The sequence below is a fragment of the Melozone crissalis genome, unplaced genomic scaffold, assembly GCF_028551555.1.
Source record: "Melozone crissalis strain CALT ecotype California unplaced genomic scaffold, PUWL_Pcris_2 ptg000139l_1, whole genome shotgun sequence".
In the NCBI taxonomy this organism is placed as follows: domain Eukaryota; kingdom Metazoa; phylum Chordata; class Aves; order Passeriformes; family Passerellidae; genus Melozone; species Melozone crissalis.
In genome coordinates this window covers 1,485,902-1,502,673 of record NW_026535912.1, presented here as the reverse complement: position 1 = coordinate 1,502,673, position 16,772 = coordinate 1,485,902, and the positions used below count along the sequence as shown (strand labels likewise).

The window sequence follows — 16,772 nt, the reverse complement described above, 5'->3', positions numbered from 1 at the left end:
GCCCAGTCTGAGTCCCTGAATATATTAGCTGGAGACAAAGTCCCAGTGGTACATATCAGAGGTTTGTTAGGGAAGACTGCGTGGATCAATTCTGCCTCAAGTAAAGACAAACCCATTATTGAGATTGTCTTTGCTCAGGTTGCACATGGTGGATAATGCAAAGAGATGGAACAACATGATGTGTAATTCAGGGAGATCTGATTGTGGGGTGAAAATGATATGCAAATGCAAAAATGATATTCGTTGGATGTTACTGCAATTGTCTGTACGTTAAAAACCGTACGGACATGAGATAGAAGGAAATGTGTAAGTATCGAGGGTGTTAGCAAGTGAAAGATGGAGCTTTCAGTGAGTAAAGTGAAAGGGGGGAATCCTGCAGCTCTGTGGTATGGGGCCTGGGTTCAGTGGTCCAGTGTGGGGATGCAATGAGGGCATGATGAATATTGCTTGTAATTTTTGGGGGAAGCAGATGGAAGTTTTACATCAATAAAATGCATGATGTGTGGTAGTATGTTGACAATATGGGGATAAGGGGTGGAATTTCCTAGGGTGACGTTATGATGCTTGTATCCCCATTCATCTGTTCTGTTTATGCTGGATATTATGTTCTGTGCCTTCAAGTCTGTCTCTGAAGAGCGAATGTTTTGTTTTGGTTTTGCTATCAGCCGCTCCCCCACAGCTGGTGCGACACAGAGACAGGGCAGTACATTGTGCTGCTTTTGCTTTTTGCTTTGCTCTTGCTCTTGCTTCTGCTTTGCTCCTGCTTTGCCCTTGCTTTTTGCTTCTGCTCATTAGTTAGTTTAGTTAAGCAGTCCAAATTTTTCTCTGGACTGTTTCTTCTTTCCCTTTTTTGGACCTACTCAAACCTGCTCTGGACTGGGACCTGGGAACACCAAGAGTTTGCACCTTGTGGCTGCAGCAGCTGCCCCAGCACCAGAGGGACTGAAAACAGAGCGACCACCCCTCGAGAGAGACTTTCTGAATTGGTCATCTTTTTCAGAGTGGTGAAAGAGTGTTGTCATCTGGTACTGTTCATTTTGTGTGCTTGGGAGTGCTTTGCCTGTTAAATAAACAGGTTCTTTCCATTTCTCTCCAAGGAATCCTTCCCGAACAGGCTGAAAGGAGGGGTCGTATGGGTTTGCTTTCTGGAGGCGCCCCCTTTGGAGGTTTTCTCACAGATTTGCCCTAAACAAAGACATAGGCACAGCCAGCAATGTCAGGACTCTGTCAGGTGCCCACCCCTGAGCTGGGCTCATGCCCTGCTCAGAGTCCCAGGGCTGTCCAGGACACGAGTCCTTCCCTTGCACACACACGCACAGAGTTCATTGCAGCATGGGCAGGAGCTCCCTGGGCTCCACTGCCACTGCCAGAGCCTGGCAGGGACCTCAGCCCTGCGGGTGTCACCCTGCCTTGCCCTACCCTGCCCTACCCTGCCCTGCCCTGCCCTGCCCTGCCCTGCCCTGCGCGGCCCTGCCCTGCCCTGCCCTGCCCTGCCCTGCACTGCCCTGCCCTTCCTGAGGTGCCCCATGGCCAAAGGGATGAACATGGGGAGCTCTGTGCTCAGGAGCTCATCCCAGCCCTGCACTCAGGGGTTCCCAGGGGATGTTACTCTCTGGAAGCTCCAGGAGCAGCTGAAGGTGTTTGTGCTCACTGGGTTTATGTCCCCTCAAACACACATGATGTTCAAGGCTGTGGAATGGCCGTGCACTGCAAACACAGACTCCTGACCCTGTCACTTGATGTCCCTCCATGGAGGGAAGAACAACCTCTGTGACCTGGGGTGAGAGGCCACTGCTGTAGCAGTGCTGGCTTTGCAAGGGCAATGCTGGCACAGCCCCCCACCCTGATCACTGCCACACTTCTGCTGGTCACTGCTGGTTTCCTCTCCAGGACCCTGTGTTGGGCACATCCCTGAGAGCAAACTGGGAAGAGGATTGAAGCTTTCAGGCCCTGCACTGGGGAGATGCCCTTGCACAATGGAAATGCTGCTGCAGAGCCCAGCTCTGTCCCAGCAGTGCCCACGGTCTGTCCCTGCCTGCAGTCCCTGGACAGTCACACAGCAGGACAGGGACTGACCTGGAAGAGCCCTGAGGCCTAAAACCAGCACAGGGGCTCTGAAGGGGAGTGTGGGAGTGAAGGAAGGGGAGGTTATGGAGGAGAAGCCCGGGGGCTCCCTGGCAGGGAGGAGAACTGGGGTTCCCTTTTCTGCTCGAGCTCTGCCCAGAGGCAGCGACCCTACAGATCCAGAGAAGCCAGGGAGGAAAGATGTCAGGCACACAGGGCAATACAGAGCTCTTTATTTTGTGTAAGCACATAGGGAGTACAGAAGTAGTACAGATCCTGGTTTATACAGCCTCTCGGTGCAATACTAAAGAAAAATACTAAAATAGAAACAGTAGTTTCAAAAATTGTTGTGTGAACAAATTCACAAAAGTGTAACAGCTGTGTAAATAGCAAAAAATACAGGACACAGAGTGAGAATTAATGAGTAACACCATAAGAGCTATGTAGAAGAATAAGTGTTTATTGCTTCTGAATATCATTTGTTATAATTTTCCTCAGACCATTCTTGAGCTCCTGGTTCCTCAGGCTGTAGATGAGGGGATTCAGGGCTGGAGGCACCACCAAGTACAGAACTGACAGGGCCAGATCCAGGGATGGGGAGGAGATAGAGGGGGGCTTCAGGTAGGCAAAAAAGGCAGTGCTGATAAACAGGGAGACCACAACCAGATGAGGGAGGCAGGTGGAAAAGGCTTTGTGCCGTCCCTGCTCAGAGGGGATCCTCAGCACAGCCCTGAAGATCTGCACATAGGAGAAAACAATGAACACAAAACAGACAAATGCTAAAGAGATGGAAAAAACAATAACCTTAAGTTCCCTGAGGTAGGAATTTGAGCAGGAGAGCTTGAGGATCTGTGGGATTTCACAGAAGAATTGGCCCAGGGCATTGCCATGGCACAGGGGCAGGGAAAATGTATTGGCTGTGTGCATGAGAGCATAGAGAAAGGCAGTGGCCCAGGCAGCTGCTGCCATGTGGGCACAAGCTCTGCTGCCCAGGAGGGTCCCGTAGTGCAGGGGTTTGCAGATGGACACGTAGCGGTCGTAGCACATGACAGTGAGAAGTGCAAATTCTGCTGACATGAAAAAGGCAAAGAAGACAACCTGTGTAGCACATCCTGAGTAGGAGATGTCCCTGGTGTCCCAGAGGGAATTGTGCATGGCTTTGGGGACAGTGGTGCAGATGGAGCCCAGGTCGCTGAGGGCCAGGTTGAGCAGCAAGAAGAACATGGGCGTGTGCAGGTGGTGGCCGCAGGCTACGGTGCTGATGATGAGGCCGTTGCCCAGGAGGGCAGCCAGGGAGATGCCCAGCAAAAGGCAGAAGTGCAGGAGCTGCAGCTGCCGCATGTCTGCCAATGCCAGCAGGAGGAAGTGCCTGATGGAGCTGCTGTTGGACATTTGCTGGGTCTGCACATTTCAACCTACAGAAGGAGGAAAGACAGGGCAGTGGAGGGGAAATTTCTCACAGAAAAGTCAAAGCCCTTTCTCATTCACTCTTTCCTTCCACTAAATACCTCCCCCTGTCCATGTCTCAGAGACCTTCCTTCACCTTTGTTGCTGGAGCCCTGATTGCTTCTGGCCAACGCTGTGTGAGCAGCTGGACCTTGGCCTGCAGAACACCTGGGAGTCAGCCCTGACCCCCAGTCAGTGCAGGGCAACAGTGAGGGAGTAGTGCAGGAGCTGCAGCTGCCACATGTCTGCCAATGCCAGCAGGAGGAAGTGGCTGATGAGCTGCTGTTGGACATTCCTTCACTCTGGGCATTGTGAGCTGTTAAAAGACAACATTGACAATTTGGACAAAGTACCTGGACTCAATCCTATGCTAATTTTTTACACAATCTCTAAAAATTGCTTCTCTTTCTTTAAGGAAATTTCATTTCTCTTTTTTTAAAAAATTTTTTTTTTATTTGAGTGTTGGTTTGGACTGCTAAATAACTGTGTGTTTTCTGGAAGGGACAGAAGTCCTGTTCTTAGCATTGCTCTCAGGCTGAACACTGGGGAGCCCAGAGGGAAAACAGGACTCCCTGTGCTCCAGTGCAGTCAGATACGCTGTTCCCAAACAGCTGCCATTTGCTAATTTCACCTCCCTCGAGTACAGGTAGTACAAAGTTATAATTGTATTTTAAAATGACATGGCCTTTTTAAGGACTTCAGTATCAAAATCAATCTCTCCAACTCTTTTCTCTTTCCCTGTGCATCTGGACAGGGAGGGATACCAAGGGTTGGTCTGGCTCTCTGCTGACTGGAGTTGTGCCTACTGGGAGCTGTTTCTCTCTATCCAAGCCTTGTCCCTGCCTGTGCTGCCAGGGCCCAGACCAGCCCTGGGAGCTCAGCTCTGCCCTGCAGACACCCACTAGCACAGGGCACTGCCCAGGGGCATCTCCCTGGCAGCAGGGCCTTAAGGGCAGGCCAGACAAACAGAGATGCTGCAAGCCAAGGTGCTGCTGCTGCTGTCTGTAGGGAGAGGAGGCTGAGGAGGCACTTTCTGAGGGAGATCTGAGGCACATCTGCTGATGCCCAGGCTGACAGTGCACGAGTCTCAGTGACACAGCCAAAGCTGACAGCCCCTTTCCCTTCCCTTGAGGAGAAAGCTGAGAGCAGCCCTGGCCATGCAGCACCATCTCCACAGCAGGAGGAATCTGCCCTGATGGGGGTGGCTCCTTCCACCTCCAATTTCTCCCCTGCAGCGTCTATGGGGAGCTGCCAGGCAGGCTGAGAGCTGCCCCTGGCATGGGGCACATGCCCTGGGCTGGCCAAGAGCCCTGAGGGCTGCAGGAGCTGCTCTGCAGGACAGCCCTGGGCAGCCCTGGCTGCAGCCGCAGCTTCACCCCCTGCAGCCGTCCCTGGCAGCAGGAGCCGTCCTGCCCTGTCACTCTGACGGTGCCCAGGGCAGCCCCACTCTGCAGCACATCCTCCTCCTGCTCCTGTGCCAGAGAGAAACTGGGAGAATCCTCCTGACACACCCCCCAGGTGGTGGGGTGTGCTGGCTTCAGGAGATCCCTCCAGGGGCGCAGGGGACATTGCCCTGCACTCACAGACTCACCATGCACAGGGCTGTGAAGATGTTTCCCCAAGTGAAGTCTCAGCTCAGTGTCTTCCCAATCCTGATTGCCTTCAGCCTGTCTCTGCCTGGCTCCTGTCCCCTCAGTGCCTGCAGGCAGAGCCCTCTGCCCTGCTGGGCCGGGCGAGGAGCTGGTCCTGAGAAGAGCTGTTCCTTTAAAGCTCAGCAGCACAGTCACAGCACAAGGACTTAAATGAGACTCTTGGGGATTTAGTGTTGTTTACATAAGACTCATTCCCTAAGAGGGTCTTCAAAAAACTTCTCAACAACTCAAAATTAAATTGAAACTCCAAAGTTTCTTGAAGTTTTAATGGGTCCCACTGAGGGACACGACTGAGAAAATGTCCCCAGGTTCCAGTAGAGCAGAACACTGGAGGCAGTGATGACAGCTGGGGACAAACAAGGCCAAGGTGTCTCTGGTGCTGAGCAAAGCTGGATGTGTTTGAGGAATGCAAAGGGCCAAGGCCTGAGCCCCAGCCCCAGGCCAGGCAGATCCTGTTCCTCCCTCCTTGCTCAAGGCTCTTGCTGGGATGGGCACTGGCATGTGGGGATGTGCAGTGGCAAGGGCAGGAGCATGGGGCGGCCCCTGCCAGGCTGCTGAGCAGGGACAAGGAGGCAATGAGGCCCCAGGCCTGCAAGGGTCACTTGTCTCCTGCTCCTGCCTCAGGCCCAGGCCCAGCAGCCATGGCCAAAGTGCTGCCCAAGTTGGCTCTGGCAGGGCTGTCTTGCAGCTGCTGCCCATCCCTGTGCCCTGTGCAGCCCAGGCTGTCCCACGATGTCCCTGCCCTGTCTCTCTGTCCCAGCAGGCTGCTGGCATCCCCCGGCTGCCCCACCTGGCTGGCCCCTTCCTTTGCTGACAGCTCTGCCTCCTGCCTGCCTCTGCCTGCCCTCACAAAGCCTTGGACTGACCCAGACTCCTTCTGGGAGATGTGTTGTGCCACAGTCCTGCCCTGGGAGGGAAATTAATCTCTCCTGGTTTCCATTCTGTGTCTTCACAGCTTCACTTGGTGACATTATTTCTATCTCAGGCTCATTTCCACTATGAAGAAGATGTCCATTATATTTCAATCCACCTTTGTAGTCCTCACAGGCTATTCTTGTTTTGTCCTCAGTCTCCACACAACTGAACTCAGAACGTCCACCTCCCATACAGTGATCATGTTCTGGGAGCCTGCAAAGCACATCCTGGGAGATCTCTGGGCCTCCTCAAAGGTGTTCAACCTTGGAGATGTGATTTAAGTCCAGGACTGGCTGAGTACTTTTTTGCCCAAAGGTTGTACTGGGGAGTATAATACAGAATAATACACTGTATCTTTCAAGTGACTGAGGGCAGATTTCGATTTTCTGTAAGGATCAAATATTTTATGATGATATGGCAGAACACTGGCACAGGTTACCTTGGAATAGTAACCCCATCCCTGGATGGGGTTAAGGTCAGGGGCTTTGTACAACCTGAACGAGTTAATGTGTTCCTGGGTAACGGAAGGGGAGTTTTTCCAGAGGCTCTTTCAAGTCTCTTCTAGCTCAAATAATTTTGCAATTCTTTGATACTTATATCCCAACTGCTTCTCAACAGGGCTGCAAGTACCTATGCACACCATGCCACCATTTTAATCTTGCATAATTCCCAATACTTCCATAAAAAGGAAAGAATTGCCATATCAGGGACATGAATGACCATGTTTATGGAGGAACCATTACAAGCCCAAAAAGTAAAGAAACTGAAAGGAAGGACCAAAATCTCAGTGCAAAAGACTCACCAAGTGGGACAATGGCAAAGACTCCAAAGATGACCTCCCGGCTGTGGATGGGGATTTCTGCCTTGGGGTCTGAGTTCCAGGACAGAAGATCACTCTCAGGAGGAGTCCCAGTGCATTTCCCTGCCCCATGGCTCTGCCCTTCCTGATCCAGCAGCTATGGGGCAGCAGAGCAGGGGCAGTGCAGGGACAGGGCTGGCTCTCACAGGGCTGTTGTTGGTTAGGAATGGTGCTCTCCAATTTACTACTCCCAGTACAAGACCACGTGTGTCCCCAGATTTATATTCCCACCATTGCCCCCCCATACCCCAGGGGCTTTATCTGCCTGGCCCGGCTTGATCTCCACCCACATTTCACGTCAGGGATAACCTGGAGTTGGTGTCCATGGTTAAATCCACCCCTTGCTCATGAGCCCATCTGGAGGTTGCACCTTTTCCCTGATGACCTGAGGTGTCCAGAAATAACTCACCCTTGTGTGGCCAGTCCAGACCCTCCTGAGACACTTTAATCCTGGCAGCCCCATCCCCGTGTCCGTTGTTGTGATGCTTTTCAGTGCCCAACTCTTGGGCACGTGAGCATCCACAGGAGGGAGTTTCACAGGCAACTTCTCCCCCAGACAGAGATGTCTTGCCCCAGTCCAGCAGCCCAGCTGGGTTTCCCTCTGTGCTCCCAACTGTCCTTTTTCCATGGTTCCAGCCACCCCAGAGAGCATTTCCCACGATCCCTGAGTCAGTGCAGAGGTGCAGCGCTGGCCATTTCTCTTGCTCAGAGCTCCAGGGATGGTCCCAGAGCTACAGTGACTGCAGGAAAGGGGACCCCACAGTGGGACATTTCTTGGTCAGATACAGACAGGAAGAGTGACAAACTGTCTGTGACTCAGGTTTTGGCCTGGCAGCCCCTGCCGTGGTTTGTAGGGAGCTGCAGTGTGGCTCGGCCCTGGCTGTGCCAAGCAGTGCTGGCCTGGGAGAAGGTGTAGGTGCCAGCCGGCCCAGGGAGCTGCAGCGTGTGGGGAACAAATCCCTCCTGGGCTCCTGCCCCAGGGTGGCACTGCAGGGCCTCATGGAGCCAAGGGGCCATTGTAGCACTTCAGGGCCCCATGGAATTAAGGGGACTCTTTGGACATTTTGGGGCCTTGTGGGACTGAGGCCATTGTGACACCAGAATCAAGGGGCCACTGTGAAAATATGGGGCCTTGGGGAACTGATACTGAAATCACCCAAATAGATACTTTCTAACAGAGTTTGAGTATTTAAAAGCAGCCATTCTTTATTGCAGTGCCTGGTCACTAGGAAGATCATTCTTTCGACTGCCCCAAGGGTCAGTTGTGCAGAGGTTTTATCACACACACTAATTACACATCCATGAGCCATTCCTCCTTACTTAATGGATAGTTATTACTTTATTTTACATACTTGTACAGCTTTTGGTAAGTCCTTACCAGCAGCCAGTATCCTTTTCAGGTGGCTGTTCCTCGACCCCTGCCTTTGAATAAAGGCATTATGGTTGTTTCCCATAACTTCTGCTTTGTCAGCCTTGCAGGGCTGAGCTGGCATCCTGCTTGTGTTTTGTATGACTCGTCTTTGCCTGAGTTACATCCTTTATCCATTTCTCCAGGGCTGTGCTGTTCTGTTCTCCTGTCCCTGTCAAGAGCATGGGAAGGATGCTTCTCTGCCCCAGATCAGAGAGAGAACCCCTCTGTGGGCACTGGAACAAGCAGCTACAGGCTGGAAATAACCATGAATGCTTTCAGCAGAGCACATCCAGTGGGCTGTTCAGGAGCTGGACAGAGGCTGCTTAGTGACAGCTGAGCTGAGGAACAGCTCCACGTGTCCTTGGACACAGCCTGTCCAAGAGCTCCCACCTGGTGCCCCCACAAGGAGTCATTGGGGTGGGCAATGCCTTTGAAGGTTGGAGTCCCCACAAGCAGGGTGTGCTCCAGCCTGTGCTGATACCCCTGAATCCCCCCGGGCACACCCTGCACCCAGAGCTGGACACTGCAGGGCAGAGGCCACCAAGGAACTTCTGCATCCCTGTGGATCTGGGGAGCATCTTGTTTTGTGGAGAAAAGAAGAAGAAGAAGAGAAAAGAAGAAGACCTGAAGATCTCAGGTCTCCTTTTATCCCCCTTCCAAATGCATATGCATACAGTTTCACAATAGGTTCCTACATATTCATTCCACGTGACATTTGTCGCCAGTTCTTCTTTATCAAAGGAATTCCTAGGTTGGGGGCAAATTGACCTTGTGGTCTTTTCTGTTTTTCTTTCTCTGTCTTCTGGCTGGCTCGCCAAAATGTTTTGTGGAGAAAAGAAGAAACTTTACAACTTTTATAAAGTTCTGAAGTTTCTTCTTTTCTCCGCAAAACAATCTACACGAGGGAGCAGCTGGGTGAGAGCATCTTGTGCTTCCTCCTGCACTCTGAGGAGGAGCTGGGGTGGAATCAGAAGCCCAGCCTCTCACAGACCCTCTGCACTGGCTCCTACCCAGACATGGAGAAAACTGCCTGCTGGTTCTACCAACTGGTGAGATCAGCATGGTTCCTTTTGCCTCAGTCCCACCTTCAGCATTTGGTGTTTCAGCCCTACAGCCAGTCCTGCAAATCCCAGCTGAGCAAAGGCAAGAAAAGCCTCATGGCTGAGGTGATGTTTGGGGTGTGTCAAGGTGACTCCAACACCTTTGTGGGCAGCCAGCCCGCAGAACCCCACTGCACCCAAGACCAGCGTGGCCTGGGACCTGCCCGTGGCAGAGGGGAAATTCTCCAGACTCATCCCAGGCAGTGCCCCCTGACAGCTCACACTGGGAATGCTGCAGCTCTTCCCCTACATCCTGATGGGCACAGGCTTCTCCAGCTCTGCTTGGAAGAGGGTTGGGATGCACCTCCTCCACACCCCTGTCACGGTGGCAAAGCTGGGATTTCCTGCAGTGGCTGCGGCACATCTTGGAACACCTGTGCTGCTCCCTGCAGCTGGAATGTCTTGACCACTTTGTCACAGGCAACAAGAGGGTTCCTGTGCAGATCAGCTTCCCCCAGGTATGTGAATGGTTGAACCATTTAACCCCTTCCAGTCTCTGGTGAGGGGTCTGCATGCCCACACAGAGAGGCTGTGCAAGCTCAGGGTCATGTGTGATTTCAGCTCTGGGTGCTGCTCCATGGCCACTGACACAAAGTCTTCACTCACAGAGTTGTGCCTGTGGGGCTCACACCCAATGGCAGACACAGAAACACTCCCTACTTGGGGTGTTTAATTTGACATAGCAAAATATGTAGGTTTGTTCAAGCCATCATAATGGGAATTGGGTTCATTTTCTTCGCTTTGAAATGTCCTTCATTACTGCCACTACAAAACTCTTTTGCAAACCTACCATTGCTTGCCCAAGAGAATGACTCCACTGGCCAAGACATGTCCAAAAGGAATGCTGACAGAGCCTCAGTGCAGCCCCCTCGGGGAGGTGACAGTGACAAAGAGCTGCCGCAGGAGAACTGGGATTACAGGAACCTCCACAGCATCTGAGTCAAGCCATGGCCCCCACAGGAACACGTGTGGGAAGTGCCTCACTGGCAGTTTATATACACCTACATACAGGACGGGACACCTGAAATCAGCATCTAGAGCTTTTATTTTTCTGGCATCAGTCTCATTACATTGTTATGACAATGGAGAGGAAAGATGCTAACAGCTCACTGATAAAACAGAACGCCAAGGAAACTTAACATTACAGCATAACATAAGACAGTTTCAGTCCAAGTTTCATCCAATCACACAGAGCAAAAGCATATTGACAATAGTTCTATCCAATCACCTGAAGTACATGTAGCTGTGGTTAAAACAATCGCAGTTTTTTCTCTAATACAATGCCTCATTTATAAAAGACAAAGCACAGAGCCCCATTCATATTTAACCTTCTAAATGTATACTTAAAATATACTTTTTTTGCAACTTAGAAAGGCAAATCACATAGGCCTATTGTTCTATTTCTCACGTGTGCACTACAGCTTAGAAAACTTTTTCTGCTGCCTTGGCATTTCACTGTCCTTGCTGTCTTTGGGGCCTGTCTTTTTCACAACTTTCTCAAAACCCTCTAATTTTATGGATTCCAACAATTCCCCCTCTCTGTTGACCCAAAAAGAAACCTTCATACTCATGTCATTTACTACTTGCGTTCTATAGCCCTGTTATAATATTTGTGCTTATTAACTGCTGGAGGCCTATTCTTGCTGACCTTGAGCATTGCTATGTTACAGCACAGCAACTTAATGCTGTGAAGGCCCAGTCAGTGAAAAAAGTATGAATCACGTCTGACAATAGTTACAAGTCATTGTTCAAAAAACTCTTGTCGATTCCAGGGTCTTAAATCAAAACTCTCCTCTATTTTTATACTTTTATCTGGAATTTCTGTGAGATTTTCAACACTCTCTGTGCTTCTACTTCCTAATTCTCTCTCTTGTATGACAAAAACTTCTCGGACCGTTTTGTTCATCATTTGCCGCACACACTGAAGTATGCAGGAAATTACTATTAATATCACTACCAGAACACCCAATACATAAAGACCTATCTTGCAAAGTTGCCTTAGCCAAGGTGCAAAGCTCCATTCTTAGAACAAATCATTCAACTAGGAACCACCATCTACTTTAATTTGAGCTGTCAAATCTTTCAGTTTTTGTATGCTTTTGTGAATGGATTCAGAATGATCGGACAAATTCATACAACAATTGCACCCGTGGCTAAAGTGGTCATGAAAAAGAAACAAAAGAGAAGGAGAGCTGTTCCTAATTATGAGGAGAACTGTCAGAGTGATTTCATGCCTTGGAAAGCTGCAAGAAGGTTTTCTGCAAGTATATTTATTATATTATTATGATATTTAGCTTCAGCAGTGGCATTGAAACAATTAGATCGAGTTAGATGTTAGCTAAGCAAACAAGCTAATGCCACATCCTGTGCAATTAGGGATATGTTAACCAATGTTGATAGTGTTAGACATGCTACCCTTCAAAATAGAGTAGCAATTGATTTTCTTTTACTGGCACAAAGACATGGTTGTGAGGAATTTGTTGTCTTTGTTGACAAGGATTGACAACTGTAGTAGGAATGTTCACCTAGCATAAATTGTTTAATAGATTAATTAGTTTTGAGGAGGCTAATTCAAACTTTGTACTTGAGAGTAATGAGCTGGAACAATTTGAGGACTGGTTGATTGAGGGACAAATGACTGAGATACTGTTGATCTTGAAAAAGATCAACAGATCTTCCTGTGTGTTAGAGTCATGTGCCCTCCTACTGGTCTGAGGGCAAAGCCAGCTTTTTCTGTTCAGCTGTGCTGCTCCTTATCGCTGTGAATGGCTCCAACAGTGGACATGGGCACTTCAAACCAGTGTCAGGACTTGGAAAATTGGAGTGAGAATAAATTCTCAAGAACTACACCTGATGTGTCTCCTATCACTCACTCCACTTGGAGTAGATTGTTGATAAATGATGCATGAGAAGGAGTAAATTTGGACTAAATCTGATTTTGTTACTCATGTGCTGTAATGCAGCCTTGCAAAGGAGCGATGCTTTCATGCCGCTGTGTACACAAGTGTCTGAAGCATGTGAATGCTCCGGTGGTTCCCCTGAGGGCGGCAGCGATGGCGGCACGGCTCCCTCGGCACCGCCCGGGGCCGAGTGGGTGCCCTTTGGGCCCAGACGGGACCGTGGTTTCCCTGGGCCCTGCTCGGCCACAGCCGCCCCCGTCAAGCCCGGGCACTCGCCCAGCTCCAGGAAGCCGCCGGCACTGCTGCGGCTGAAGGGCAAACGCCCTGGGCAGAGGAGCAACCCTGCCGCCACCGCTGCCCCTGCCCCGAGCCCTTCTCCGGCCTGGACAAGGCGCCGCAGCGGGCGGTGGCCGCCCCTCAGCCCACAGGCCCGGCCCCGTCGGGCAGGGAGCCCTGGGCAGCGCCCTTGCGGCAGCAGGGACCGAGCCCCAGAACCGGGCTCTGGTCCCGTGGCACCGCAGGGCCGAGGGGGACACAGGCAGGGTGCTCGGTGCCATCATCCCCAGCCCCGAGCCCTTCTCCTGCCCGGGACTCGCCCCTGCCTCCTCCAAGGCCCTGCTGGGCTCAAGCTGGTGGTCAGCGCTGGGCCTGGCTCTTGTGCTCGCCCCAAGCGGGGTTTGTTTGCAGCCTGGGGTGTAATAAATGAGAAACTTGACTAGGCCAATGTTCAATGTTATGAACAAAAATTTTGTTAATTTTTTTGGTGAGAAAAGGTTAAAAAAATCAGCCAGATCACTGTTGCTGCCAAAGTTCTGCTTGTTCTGTTATTGTAATCACGGGTCATTGTGGCTAATTGCTCCTTTTGTATTAGCAGAGCCTTGCCCAAGGCTAAGTTGTACTTTTCCCCAGAATGGTGAAGAGACCTGAGAGGGTGGGGAGGGCTATGCAAAGTGACTCAAGGACCAGCATGCCATGAGAAGCTACTGCTTCTAGCTTGCTTTAAAAGACCCCAAAACAATGAGCCACCTAATAGTTGAGAGACTGGAGTGATGTTTGGACGTCAGGAATGGAGTGCTGAGCCTGCAGAGATGCGAAACACCTTCGGAGCGCCTCTCACCCTGAGCACGGGAGTCGTCCCGACGCTGGGAGCGGACGGGAAGGAGAGGGGAAAAGTAACATCGGAAGGGGTCACCACGCCCTAAAGGCTCCCACGAAGACTGGACGCCCAGTTCTGCCCCTAGTGGACAAAGCTGCGCATATCCTCCTCTTCCTTGTCGCCTTGGGAGAGACGACAGGAAGCTGCAGGCCCGTCCGAGCTGCCCAATCCTGAGCTGATCACTTTTAATGAAGGTGTTAAAAGGAGAGAAAGTCTCCTGGCCCTGTTTATTTCATTCAAGAAGCAATCAATTTATTAATTAATACGGTAAAATATGAGCAACACAGCACTGGGTACAGTGGGGGAAGTTTTCCTTCCAACTGCACACCAATAGTTGAGGCTTACAGGTATTTATAGGGGTACTCATAAGCTTTCTCAGCAGTTTCTATTCCAATTTTTACTCATCAGCAGTTTCTATTCCAAATTTTTACATCACAATTCTATACCCATTGTGAATTAGTTTTTCTCAGGATGTATCCCAGAAAAGGAGTATCCCCAGATGGTGGTGGTCTGGTTTCCGAAAGTAGGAAGAAGTATCCATCTGGTGAGGTCCAGTTCTCCAGATGTGGGTCCACCTTTTGATTGCAAGGACTATAAATTTCATAACAGTGATGTCCAGCTTCCCTTGGTTGAAACTATTAATCATTGAATTGACGTTCATCTTCCTTTCTCAAGCTGCTTTTCACTGTTTTGTTAAGGCGCGAGATAAGCATATTTCCTTTTTATATATTCTGGAGCTATAGTTTCAAAGATCCTTACTACAAGCAATATTCTAAAATTATACTTCAATAGGTTATTATTGCAAAACTCTTTAAGGCTTAACTACAAGCAGAAAGTTCCTGTTAAAAAGCAATATCCTTAACGCTTTAATTCAAATGCTCCTAAATCAACTTAAGATCTATAAAGGTACAAAGGATAAGTTCAAAGGCCTTCTTCCATGCTTTATTTTCCTCAGTTATTATTAGAATTTGCAAATGTCCCACTGTCGGTCTCCACACATATCGCAATCACAAATACACACATTTCCTGTATGTACCTGACACGAAACACAGCTTTGTATTTCATATGTGTAACAGCTGGCACATGAAACACTGCATGTCCTCCAGGCAATACAGCATGGGCAGTATTTCATCTTCCAGAGGCTGCAAGATCAGCCGCACAGGGAATGGAAGACTCGGCCTCATCTGTCAGGGCACCGCTGGCTACACTGTAGGAGCTCTGAGGAGAGCTGATCCTGGAGGCTCTCTTTGCTGGGAAAACCTGAGCCAGGGGGAATTTTAATTTTCTTTAAGATTTTTCTTTTCTTCTTTTCCATTTTTTATCTTTATTTTAAATTAATAAATCATAGAGCATATATAATTATATATATTATTATATAATATAGATTACTGTAAATAAATAAATTTTAGAATGTGTTATGATACACAGACTGCCAAGAGCTTTTCTTTGCTGCACAGGGTCTGCAGGGCAAGAGGCAGGAAAGGATGAAAAGGCAGCTTGTGCACAGCAGCACAGCAGGCTGAGAGGTTCTGAGTCCCTGAAGGGGGAAAAGGGTGCTTGTGCTCAGCAGCCTGCCCAGACATACAGTGGGCAAGGAAAAATGGCCAGAAGCCCCTTGGCCTGTAGTGATTCTGCTGAAGCCTTTGTGCTGGTGACAGAGCGGCTGGGCAGGGGCCGGGGCTGCAGCGATCCCTGCCAGAGCGGTGCCTGGAGATGGCCACAAGCCCTGTGCCAGGCAGGAAGCACCATCCGTGTCCTCCTGCCCATGTGCTGCTGGCTGAATTGCTGAGGGCTTCCAGGTGACTCTGGATGGGGCTGCTCTGGAGCTGCTGTGGGGCTGCGGCGCTGCTGCTGGGCAGCTTGACCGGGCTGGGGCAGCCCCTGAGGGGCTGGGGCGCTGGCAAGCCCTGAGCAATGGGCTGTCAGAGGCCACAAGCAGCCCCCCGGCAGCCACCTTGTTCCTGCCAGAGTTGAATTGCAAGAGGGACCCTGAGCACTCTGGAACTAACAGCATCAGTGTTGTTGGAAACCCAAATGCAGGGAAATCTCAGACCGTTGGTCTTGTCAGCAAAGCTTAGAATTAAACACAGGATTTGATCGAAGACCTTGGAAAGGGCTTCCACACTTAGGTGCTAGAAGCGAGAATGTGGATTTCTAGTTTATTATAGCAGAGACACGGGGAGGAAGGTTGAAGTGGAGGAAAGTTTAGAGTTTTAGTGCTGAAGATCTAGAAAAATAAAAGTAGTTACAATGGAAAACAAGAAGCTTAGGATGCAGTGCTGTATGTTTTTGTGTCATAACATGATTGGCTAAGGAAGCTTACACTGTAGCATGAGTCCCTAAGACGAAATATTGAAGGATTGGCTGCAAAACATAAATATCCTTGTTGGCAGTGTCTTCTTGGCCAAGAAATCCTTCAAAGCTCTTGTAACTACAAGTCTTGTGGCCTTGTGAGCCATGCCGTGGAGATGTGAGCCAAACTCACCCTTCCTGTCTATGTAGAAGAGAAGAAAAAGCAATGGCATCATCTAAAAAACTCAGAGGTCTGCTCTCTAGCTCGTGAGTGTAGGCTGTCTCTTGCAGGTAGGTGCCACAGCCAAAGTCAATCAAACCAAGGAGCCATTGTGCCATTGCACAGTTCCATGAAACCAACGAAACCATTTTGATACTGCAAGGCCTCATGGAAGCAAGGGGCCACTGTGCCACTGCAGAGCCAAGGAGACCATTGTGGTATTGCTGGGCCTCATGGAAACAAAGATCTCTTGTGATACTACGGAGCCTCATGGAACCAAGGGGCAATTGTGATGCTGCAGGGCCCCAGGGATCCAAGAACATGGAAAAGTTCTGGTTGGCTTGGCTTAACTGGTCACACTGACCTTGCCATGTTGGGGGTTGCTTCTCATCTAGCCCTGGAGTTCTGTGCCTTCCTTCCTGTGGGAAAGAGCTGTCCTCCTTCAGGGGTTCATGGCTGACATTGGATTCTACCTCCATATTTAAATAAATCCAAAGATTGTCCTATTTCTGCAAAAACAGAAACTCTGGATGGCCTTGGCATCTTGGGGGCCACCTCTCATCTGCCTTCAAAACAATGGGGAGCCAAGCTTTTCTTTCCATGGAAAAAACATCTTTCAAACCCAGATGTCCATAGCCAAAATTGGGAATCTGCCTCCAAAATTCCTTATATCCAAGGACAGCTGCCAGACAAAAGCTGCCAGGACTGTCTAGGTTCCCTTGCCTTTCTTAGGGCCAGGTCTCATCTCCCTGTGAAA

The 16,772-nt window shown here is 50.0% G+C and overlaps 1 protein-coding gene across 1 annotated transcript in view; it reads right to left on the bottom strand.

The window, feature by feature from the left end:
- Window positions 1-2,523: 2,523 nt before the first annotated feature.
- Window positions 2,524-16,772, bottom strand: part of LOC128948596 (olfactory receptor 14J1-like) — a 62,829-nt gene continuing 48,580 nt past the window's right edge. Inside the window, exons 4-5 of the mRNA XM_054293368.1 lie at window positions 12,448-12,655; window positions 2,524-3,345 (exon numbers count right to left, since the gene is read on the bottom strand). Of these exons, the coding sequence (XP_054149343.1) occupies window positions 2,524-3,345; window positions 12,448-12,655 (1,030 nt within the window). The remainder of the gene's footprint in view (window positions 3,346-12,447; window positions 12,656-16,772) is intronic.